Below are 11,719 nucleotides of genomic sequence, written 5' to 3' on the forward strand. Positions count from 1 at the left end.
ACGTTCGTTGGCAGGTTTGCTTTCAGTAATTTAGAACCTCTTTGCCACCACAAGTCACTGAGTACAATAACAGGAGAACCGCTACTTCCTTGGCATGTAACATTGTCATATTCATACATTGTCCAATTCAGAACTCCGATATACTTTTTACGGTCTTTCTGCCAGGTGCCAAAACTTAGCCTTTTCTGCAAACCGTGAGGGTGGGATATTATAATTGTTTGCTTTGAATTAATTTTGGGTAATTTTTCCTCTAGTTTTGATCTCTGTAAAAGTCTAAAATCGATAGTATCTTTTAACTCAGGGTCACATGTGACGCACTCTATGACACAACAGTCATCAAAAATGATCCTATCACTTAACCGAACTCCGTAAAATTTTTTGATTTTTCGACCTGGTTCGTTTCTTTTAAAGTCGTAATCCAAATCTATAGTTACGTTTTTTGCTACCGTGTGATCATAGACAACATGAGTCGCTGTCACAACGTAAATTCTCCAATGGGATTTCAGACATCTGTCGTCAAGTGAACATTTATCGTTGGTTGGTTCTGTTCTAAATATAATTAAGCCAGTTCCGGTGTGGGGATGATTATTGCCTCTGTGGTCAAACGATTTGTCTTTCATTTCTCTGGCTTTACTCACATGACTAACATCCAGTCTTACTGTCAAAGCGCCAGTAGCCAAAACAAACGGTATGATATTCTCATCAAGTACATGAAGATGTCTCGAAAACCTGGTATGGTCAGACTTGAAATCTGACCAATATATATATTCGTCATGGCGATGTTTTTTTGCGCATTCATTCCATTGCTGTTGGAGGCTCGCTTCCTTCGTGGTGTCTGCGTAAAGACCTAAATTTGAGTTAGGAAAATATTTAGTACAGTTTAACTTTCTATGTTCATTATTTATGTTCTTAACGATCGATGGAATTGTAATCCTAAAAGTGTTAAATTTTTTACGAAAGTTAATATGTGCCATGGCTTCGGACAGCATACTCGCAAAAGTAAAGTAGTAAGGTTCCCCTTTCAAACCTGACGGTCTATGGGGCAAGTAAAGTAGAGTTCACTTGTTTCTGTGACCTCGGCATATGAAGGGATAGTGTGGTCAGCCCTATGCCCAGCCGCCTTTAATTTCCTTAATGTGAGTTAGGTGTACTGACTAGAACCCGGATTCGAACTCGAGACTTACGTGTTAGCTGTCCAACTCTCTACCGCTAGACTACTCCGTCCCCATACTCTCAAAAGAACCTAAAGATATTTTGCTTTTTGTCGTCGCCACAAAGATACGAAAATGAAAAAAAAAAACATATTCTGACTTTCAATTGTATAACTCATAGACACAGTAGCGACACAAGGTATGGGCGATGTTTGTGGACCACACATGGTGACATCAAACGTTGTTTTTTCCGGGTAGTCTCATAGTTTACTAAAAAATCATTAGAAAAGGTTGTCACTATCCAGCAAGGTGTATGTGTGTGTGTGGGGGGGGGGGGGGGGGTAGATGATATATTAAGTGGTCTTTCGTTTTTGTATATCAAATGATATTGTCGTGACTGATGGTGGTTACACACTGAGTTCTTGAACCGGATGTTATATGACCTTGTGACGCCGCTGTGTGGAATAACCAACATTTCACATTAAATTAGTGATTTTACTTTATGTGATACGAATTAACATATCTAACGGGTTTATTATGACACTGAAATTAACGGTTCTGATTGAAATAATACACACGTACGGTTTATATTTAATATTTAATCAGCAATAACTGTCAAAGTGATCTTTTTATATGAAGGTTAACTTTTTTTACATAGCCACTGAGTAAAAAGATGTTATAAAATTCAAGATTCTAATTTTAAATCTGAACAACTGACACATCCATACTTTAAAGCTTTATAGGTTTTAGTAACATTTTGTTAAAGTAAAACAAAATTTTATACTTTCGATCTAAACAAATATTAAATTTCTAAACAAAAAATTAGCTTTCATATTTAGATCAAATCTGTACGGTCATGCAGCAGATGAAATAAATAAGAAACACTCTTTTGACTGATGTCACTCTTGGCCATTTGGCAAAAGCCATTAAATCAAATATTCATTAAAAAAATTAAAAGTTCGGTTTTAAACAAAATGCAAAATACTTTAAATGGTAGGCCTATTGAATGGGGTGTTTTTAGAGTATAATATCATCTGAAAAAACTTACCTCGTTTGCCCATTTTCCAAGTTTAAACAGCTGAGTATAAAAACATCACTGTGGTTTGTCTTTCTAAAGAAGTTCGTGCTTGTTTCCAGTCGTGTCCTTAAAATTATATCCTGATGTATCCTTCGTAAAGACGCCACACGCGTTCTCAACAGATCACCATACATTTGTTTTATGGATTAAATATGACTGTGACTAGTTTTAAATCTTGTATCTAAAATTTGAACCATAGCCAACTATTCACAAAAGATCTTGTTCGTTTCAATTAGTCTATTGTTAACTGTCTATTGTTAATTAAAATCAATACGGTGCAAGGGTGGAACTACCATTGCGCTAGACACCGCAGAGCGGTAACCCAGGCCATTTAGGGGGAGAGGGGGGTCTAATATCCCACAAAAAGAGAACAATTTATTTATTTTTATGTAATGCTTTTCGTGCTTATTAAAAGTGTCTTTGTAAAAAAATAGATCTTCTATAGCGATGATTGTTCTGCAATCACTAATCCGAGCTTTTTGGAGGAAAAAACCTGATCAGCTGGCTCAATTTTGAGCGCCATATACTAGCGTGCTGGTTCCCGCGTGTTGCCGCTGTTTCCTAAGGAAGTCTGACGCAATGCTTTAAGAGGATTTCACCGTTGCGTTACATTTCCTATATTCTTAGACGTGTGACCTTGGTTTCTAACACCACTGAATTATTTAAGTGTAAACAATGCCTAAGCTATGTTTCTTGGATCGTATTTGCCGGCGCACGGGTTTCCTTACACTACCGCCCAGAACAGACCAAGTCGTGCTGTATGAAAGCCATGTAGTGTGCGTTAATCACTCTCATTAATAGTGATTTAGAACACATTTCGGCGACCGCCCTAGTGTCTGGGACGTAGCAGGGCGCTCGTGGGAGTACCCAGTTACACTACCATAGGGGCGCCGCGTCCGGCCCCTGGATCGGTTTAATCGACGAATGTTGTGTGCCAGCGTGTCAATATTATAGGGTGCTCCTTAAAATAACGTAGGTGCCATAGTGCTAACGAGAAAGAACAGGGCCCAAACTCGCACCCTTCGGGGCGCCGGCGGATGCGCCTGATTCAATTTTGTGAACGACTATAATATCACTTTCTATCCATATTGTATCGCACTCTTTAAAACGAAGGAATGAACCATAGCGCTCACTGGAAAGCCCGGGGCGCAATATAGCACCATGCGGGGTGCCGACTTAGTGAGCGACTATAGATACCCATTGTATTCATAGCGATATTATCAACGATTATTGGTGCCCATTGTGTCAAAAATTGCACCCTCCCGGGCGCGCCTATAAAGAATTAAAAAAGATTTTTTTTGCAGAAACCTCCCATGGAGTGTTCTAATCAACTCACCAGATATTCATCGTGATGGGATGAATGTTTTCAAGCCGCAATTAACTTTTATTTTTATGTAATGTATAAAGAGAAGAATCAAATCGCTCCTTACCGGGGCGCCACCCATAAAAATTTGAATTGTTTTTTTTTTTGTTTTTTTTTTTGCTTAACAAGTTCCCAAAGTTTAATGACTATCGGATGAAAGGTGTAGCAATGCATTGGAGACAAACAGACAAATAGACAAATAAACAGACAGACAAACATGATATCATATTTATATACAAAAATATATATATATACATATATACAAATATATATATATATATATATATATATATATATATATATATATATATATATATATATATATATATATATATATACATATATATAAAAAATACAACATATAGAGAAATGAAATAGTAAAACGAAAAGTAAATGTAATTTCATAACTTTATTCATAATGCAGTGTGATATCTCCAGTTCGCCAATGGGTGAAGCAAGCTAGCATTTAATTACTGCAGAGAAAAACGTAAATAATTTCCGTTACTAATTATTTTTAATCTGTGTGTTCTTTTTTATTTATTTTTTTTATTATTAAAATTTAGCTAGCATTAACATCAAGCAGCGTAAGGTATAATTTAGTGGTTTTATCCAACTTGTTTTTTTTTTCTCTATCTTTTTAAAATATAACTTAACTGTGTTTTCTCAAATAATAATGTAAATGTTTTACTCACTTTCTGTGGACTATTTTGATACATCTACATGCATTTAATCTATCTGCTCCAAATTCCTCGTCGTCGTTCATAGTTACTTCTGTCCCATCGTGAAATACGAGCACAACGTCATTAGGGGGAAGATGTCGTTGTTTGAACTAATTCGTTTGGCGATAAGATTCATTCATAAATATTTGTTAAATTTTAAGTGTAAAAATAATGTACTCAAATTCCATTCATAAATTTTGTAAAAATAAAGCACTGAAACTCGAATAGTGTGTTAAAAATGTATTGCATGCTTTAATTAATTTTGTAAACGGTAAACTACTTTAAAAGTATTGATTAAATAATAACTTACCTCAAGTGCAGTGCATGTTTCAGATACTGCACAATATTTTGTGGTTTCTGTTATCGTGACCGAGCATTCAATGCCAGTGGGGTTTGCTTCTGCATTTGAGAAAATCGCAAAAAAATGTAACTTTCATATAACTACCAAAACATAACTAATTCAGTCGGTCAAAAAGTTTAATATGAATTATTTTTGTGGTTACAAAATGCTTGGAGTTAACAAATTCTTTAAGACGTAAGATTAAGAATTTTTTTCTGATAGAGATCTATACCCCTAATGGTAATCATGCATTATTTGACAAGTTTGAATAGTTTTTTAAAATTAAACGCGATATTATTATTAACATCTTCCTATCTGCTTACAAGAAAAGCATCTAGCAATTTGAAAATGATTTTTATTTTTTAAAAGATTAATATTTATGTGAGAGTTGTAACAGCTCTTTAATATAGTACAATTTGAGCAAGAAAATTGATAATGTGGATACTACAAATCGAAAGAACTGCAAATAGGACCACACCAAATATCTCAAATAAATACTAATTGAAATGATATTAGATCATATTGTTTTTAAACAATAAGGCTTGACATTTAAAGATAATAAAAATAGGGAGCTTCCTCTAAGGCAATAAAGTATTAAAACTGTTTTAGAAATAGAAATTTACCTTGTCTCCGCTGAGGTAATCGTGAACTTGCCATAGTAATGAGAGAAGGCCTTGAAATGTGCAGCTTTAAAGATCACCAACTTGAAATTGTTTAGCCCTGTAAGTGTGTAGGCATAATAATCGATTAATTATAAGGCCCTAAATGCAAGGGCGTAGCCGCGTACTGGAAATGTTGAATGGGGTGACATACATAAGGTATATATAAATATATACATCATATTTGAGAAATATTGCAAACCTTAACTTTTGTTGATGCCAATTAGGCAACAAATCAAATTTAAGTATTCATATAAAACAGGCTACTGTTTTGCAATTAAAAATAATATTAATTATATCGTGGATAGAAGAAAAAATCACACAAACTTTAATAATAACATTCAACTCCAGTCAAGCCATGTAACATCTCCACTTTGAAAAGCCATTATATCTTAACTAAATATATCTCCTACACTTAAGTGAGACACATTTTTATCGGCAAGCGGCGTGGTGTCGTTATGCAACATTGAATACAAAATGATCCAAAGGTTAAACAAGCTTACGTTGTAACTTATTGTACAGCTCTTTTGTACATTTCAGCATTCGCAAAGCTTGAATAGACAACTCTAATCCGAAACATAAATCGATTTACCTTCTATTCTCTGACAGCACCGTTATTGTGTAACCTTTAGTTTAAATATAAAAAAATCAATACAGTTAAGTTTCATGCTACAAGCATATATTGGCAACTCTATCCAAAGTCCTTGGTAAGTATATGTTATTTACGTGTATGACATACGTTGTTAATTTTCGGGCTTTGGCCAACAGAGCCTGCCAATGTATGCATTGACCGCACTTAAGGCTATCACTGTAATACACACACACACACATACACACACACACACACACACACATATATATATATATATATATATATATATATATATATATATATATATATATATTTACATATATCTATATATATATATATATATATATATATATATATATATATATATATATATATATATATATATATATATATATATATATATATATAAAAGGCAGTATTTAGAATATCCTTGTTTTACCTACCACATTGCACTTTATCAATCCATGCTTATTATGTAATTATTTTTTTCCTAACACCAAAACAAAGTAATAAAAATAATTTTTCCCCCAATGTGATGTTTTTTTAAAGGGAAGTAGTTGTGTTTAGTAATTTTTCAAGGGAAGTAATTAGTGCTAAAAGACTAAAAGAAAGTAATTTTCAGACACAATTAGAATTTTTTTAAAGGGTGATAAATATTCTTTGATTTTGTTTGATGCACATGCCGTCTATTGACACTGTAAGTTTAGAAAATGAATGTTTTATAAAACCTTCTACATTAATTTTTTTTAAATTATTAATTTAGTTAATAAGTATTTTAGATAAATCACATTAAGGCGATCAAGTCTAAATTTTTACTGTTCCTCTCTCTCTTACCATGGGTCCGTCCGCCCATTCATTCGTCATATGCAGAAATGAACTTTATATTTATATATCGTTTCGGCCATAACAAAATAAGACCTGAGAATGAAGTTCAACAAAGCTGTGTTAGGTTCCAGAAGAAAAAAACAGGGCTCGCCACTTCAATGCTCCTTCCCACATTAGAAGGAAAATCATGAGTGCCCCACTCTCTAAAGAGCTGCGTACTAAATATAATGTCAGAAGCATGCTAATTAGAAAAGATGATGAAGTTCAGGTTGTACGTGGCCATTACAAGGGGCAACAGTTGGGAAAAATTGTTCAAGCTTATAGAAAGAAGTTTGTTGTGTACATTGAGCGTATACAGAGAGAAAAAGCTAATGGAGCCATTGTTCATGTTGGCATTCATCCATCCAAGACTGTTATTGTGAAGTTGCAGCTTGACAAAGACAGAAAGAAAATACTGGAAAAGAAAGCAATTAGCTAAGACAGTGGCAGAAAAGGGGAAATATACTGAAGAGACCATGGAGAGTTAATTTAAGATAATAAATTTTCATTTCAAAACTTCTGTAAAAAAAAATATATATATATATACGTATATATATATATATATGTATATATATATATATATATATATATATATATATATATATATATATATATATATATATATATATATATATATATATATATATATAGATATATATGTGTGTGTGTGTGTGTGTATGTGTATATATATATATATATATATATATATATATATATATATATATATATATATATATATATATATATATATATTACAGCAAATGTCCAAAAGATTTCAATGTGCGTTTTGGCCAACATCATCTGAATTTTTCTTTGGATATCTTACACTGTTCTTGATTTTGGACTTTGGCCGCTAGTCCACGGACTGGCTGGGTGTGGCCGACCTAAGTCCAAATTACAGCATATTTTGGGTGTTTGTATACCGTTATGACAAAGAAATTAGGTCCTTATTGGATATAAATTAAGGTGAATAACAAGAACATTCACATTGTTTTATTGTACAACATTTCAATCTATACTATCTATATTAATATCAAATTTTTAGTCGACGATAGTCAACAGTTTCTTTTGCCTGCCTTGCTTTAGACTGTAAAAGCATAGTATTTGCCTCAGCTAAGAATAAAACTATTTTTTCGGTTTTCCTTGTAGTAATATATGCAGATGATCCAAAAACATAGTTTTAATAATATATAATAATAAATGCAGAGGTGTAGCTAGGCGGAGCTTGTGGACGACCGCCCAAGCGCCGACAGCAAAATTAAAACTACATAAAGTTTTTATCTATAAATTTAGTGAAGTGTATTCAAGAGATGGGCCTTTGATTAAAACATTAGTAAAGGTGTTAGAGACAGACTGATTAAACGAAGTCTACAAAGAGAAATGGTAACATTTGTTACTTTGTTGTGTCCCCTTGTCCCATACGTCGCATACGAAAACTAGGTTAGGAAAGTACCATATCTGTGTAAACTGCAAAGCCGATTGTAAGCTTTGGGTGTTTCCGAGATGTTGGAAATTAAGTTTATTAGATACATGAGAAATCCAGCTTTCCAAAGATGTCAAATACAATATAATGACGGATATAAAACTTTTCATAGAGAGCTTGTAAGATTGGGAAAAATTGATTATTTTTTTAATTAATAGGGTCATAAAAATCATAATCCAAACACTTAAAATATTTTTTCACTTTAAAGTTATTATTTTCTTTATACAAAAATGGACAAAGTATCCAAAAGTGCAAGAAACCCATCATGACGAAAAACAAGAAATTTTGTGATTTTTTTTTCCGCGCATATCCCCTTAAGCTAGAAATTTCATGCGACAATTGATTATCTGATTTCACCAATATCGTAGCTTCAATTTTACATAAATATAAGAAAATAATGAATTACAAAAATAAAGTGTTTCGAAAGTAACAATAAATAATCGCTCAAAATTGTAATCAATATATATTTTAAAAAATTAGTTGAAAGACATTGTCGCCATACCCAGCTAATTCATCACAATATCTTAAAAAATCATTTAAAAATCATTCGTCCTATAATCCTTTAACAATCGCTACTCACTTTAATATACACACATTTTCATACAAAACAACTTTATTTTCTTACAATATATACAATGCTAGTTAACGTACACATTGTTCCTCATAATATACATTCTTACTTCCATAAAAAATACAAGTAAATACAGCAATTAATTACACTTATCTTTAAATAGCATGTGCTTCCTTGCAAAACACCATATTTCCTGATTTCTTATGTCCTTCTATTATTTACATATCTACAGCAGCCAAAATATTGATAAATATTTATTTTTGCCTATAAGTTGTGAATCGTCATAAGGCATAAAAACTTAAGAACATATATGTTAACTTTATGAACCACTAACCCTAAGAACATTTTCCCAACTGTAAGAATCCTAATATACAAAAACATTTGCCGCAAATTTATGAATAAAAAAAAAACCTAAGAAGATTTTCCCGACTGTATAAATACCAAAAACCCTAAGCAAATTTACGTCAACTTAACGAACCCAGAAACCCCTTGACCGCTGAAACCTTTCTGCACTCCCTCGCCGCAGCTATGCACATGCGGCATCAGAAAACGCTTCAAGACTTTTGGCTCCTTTTGGTCCATCAGAACAACCGGCCCACCACTGGACCCGGGGCACGTCATCGACGTGTGGCTGTACGACGTCTGCATGTCGTCCACAGTCTGGTTCGTGACCGCCTTCCTCACCGACTCCCCCACGCTGACCACCTTGCCCCACCCGTGGGGGTGGGATACCACCACTGCAAGTTTACTTATTTTAATTTTTCGGTCATTCGACCTTGACCTAATTAATGTATCCAATCGCATCATTTCTTTTTGTATCCCTTCAAACAATTCCGCGGCATCTAGCTCGTGTGTAACGCACTCAACGATGCTGAAATCCGACTCGATATCGCTATCCACAACACTAATCCCAGCCAACTCCATTAATTTGTCCCCGGGAGTATTTTTAAAACTGAACCTGGCGTAGGTTGCCTCGATGGTGTTGAAAACAACATGCTTCGCTGTTCGAACATAAACAACAGTAAACCCCACCACCGGGTCATTTACTTCTTGACAATCGTGGCAACAACATCTGCTGGATTCATTCCTGAAGATTCCACTTGAAAAGTAAACAACCCCACTTCCCGTTCGCATTTCGCTGTGTCTTCTACCACGATGTGTTGGGTAAAGCTTCGTTGTGCCTGGGTAGTATTTAGGCCGGTCGAGAGCCGTGTTGCGAACGGTGACTTTACAGGTTAATTTAGCGACCGTCTCAATTAACTTCCTTGTATCTTTGTCTCTGTCCGCCTCGGGTAAATCCTCCATTGTGAACGCGCTAAAGGGAATCAGATTAGAGTGCTCAGACTTGTTCTTGCATTCTGAAAACTGATCTAGAAACGAGGACGCTTGAAGTCTGAGTTTACTAAAGTTGTGTCCTGTAATATAATACATGAGTTTGCAATGTAAGTGCGTCACATTTTCATCTTTTATTTTGTTGTTTATCAGTACAAACAAGACAAAATTGTTTAGATATTTAATTTGCTAGATAAATCCTCTACGACCTACCCGGCGGAGTAGCATCCTTGTAAATACTTCTTCTACGCCAGTTTGGCTGTTGAGATGGTAAAAAAAATTGATTATTTAATACATGTAAGAATTTATTGCACATTTGAGTATGGCGTACACGTTAAATGTATAAGTATATACACTTAATATAATATAATTGAATATAATTAAACTGAATTTTCTCTGATATGACTCGGAACAAATTGAATCATGGACGATCAAAAATCAAAGAGGCATAAGCAGAAAGTTGTTGGATAAAGGGGGTCATAGGAATATGGACTCCCAAACTCATTTTTTTTTTTACTTGTGCCACTTCATGTCGAAGTTTTTATCGACTCGACACACACAAAAAAAACTTTACGCTGTCAAAGACGTTATGGAATTTATGACAACAATAATGGAAAACGCCCCCTTCCCCATAAACTATATTAAACACACACTCATATATATATATATATATATATATATATATATATATATATATATATATATATTGTTAAAACTATAGTGTTCGTTTATTTTTAAAAGCAGCGATCGTTAACTATCTTTATACTTTAATACAGGTATATATATATATATATATATATATATATATATATATATATATGTGTGTGTGTGTGTGTGTGTGTGTGTGTGTGTGTGTGTGTATGTGTGTGTATGTGTGTGTGTGTTTTTATTTGCATTACTGTTGTATACATACGTTTAAAGTTGTATCGTAGCTGCCTCCACAAAAGCTGTTTTCATCGCTAGAGCCAATGTGTGTTGGCAGATTGGTTATCAGAACTCTAGAACCGCTCTGAGCCCACAAGTCCTGCAGTATGATAACAGGAGAACCACTGCTTCCTTCGCATGTAGCAGTGTCATATTCATACGTCGTCAAGCTCAAAATCCATTTTTTTGTTTTAGATACCTGACGGCATGAGCCAAAACTTATTTTCTTTTCCAAACCGTGTGGGTGTGAGATTATTACTGCAACATCTGAGCTTAATTTAGGTAATATCTTATGTAATCGAGCTATCTCTGAAAGTCTGGAATCAAGAGTATTCTTTAAATCAGGGTCACATGTGACGCACTCAAGGACACAACAGTCTCTAAAAAAGCTTCTCTCGCTTAACCGAACTCCGTAAAATTTCTTGATTATTCGACCTGGCTCGTTTCTCTCAAAGTCGTAATCCAAATCTATTGTTACATTTTCCGCTTCTTTGTGACCAGACACAACATGTGTCGCTGTGACAACGTAAATCCTCCAATGAGGTTTCAGACAGTTTTCACCATGTAAACATCTATCAATGGTTGATTCTGTTCTAAATATAACCAATCCACTTCCGGTATGCGGGGAAAACGTCCCTCTTTG

At 34.1% G+C, this 11,719-nt stretch overlaps 1 protein-coding gene and 1 pseudogene across 1 annotated transcript; one reads left to right on the plus strand and one right to left on the minus strand.

Moving 5' to 3' along the window:
- Window positions 1-6,826: 6,826 nt before the first annotated feature.
- Window positions 6,827-7,256, plus strand: LOC131947931 (large ribosomal subunit protein uL24-like; annotated as a pseudogene).
- Window positions 7,257-8,655: 1,399 nt separating this feature from the next.
- On the minus strand, window positions 8,656-11,513 carry LOC131947932 (uncharacterized). Its single transcript, XM_059309338.1, has 3 exons — window positions 11,066-11,513; window positions 10,366-10,411; window positions 8,656-10,235 (listed from the first exon to the last, which is right to left on the minus strand). Exon 3 carries the CDS (start codon window positions 10,123-10,125, stop codon window positions 9,280-9,282), a length of 846 nt encoding a protein of 281 aa, XP_059165321.1. The 5' UTR covers window positions 10,126-10,235; window positions 10,366-10,411; window positions 11,066-11,513; the 3' UTR covers window positions 8,656-9,279.
- Between the last annotated feature and the right edge of the window lie 206 nt (window positions 11,514-11,719).

This window comes from Physella acuta, unplaced genomic scaffold (assembly GCF_028476545.2).
Source record: "Physella acuta isolate Inbredline_101_S28 unplaced genomic scaffold, ASM2847654v3 ptg000616l, whole genome shotgun sequence".
Lineage (NCBI taxonomy): Eukaryota > Metazoa > Mollusca > Gastropoda > Physidae > Physella > Physella acuta.

What these genes read in the sequence shown, in the direction of transcription:
- LOC131947932 (XM_059309338.1), bottom strand. Translation starts at nt 10,125, where the DNA reads ATGGAGGATTTACCCGAGGCGGACAGAGACAAAGATACAAGGAAGTTA.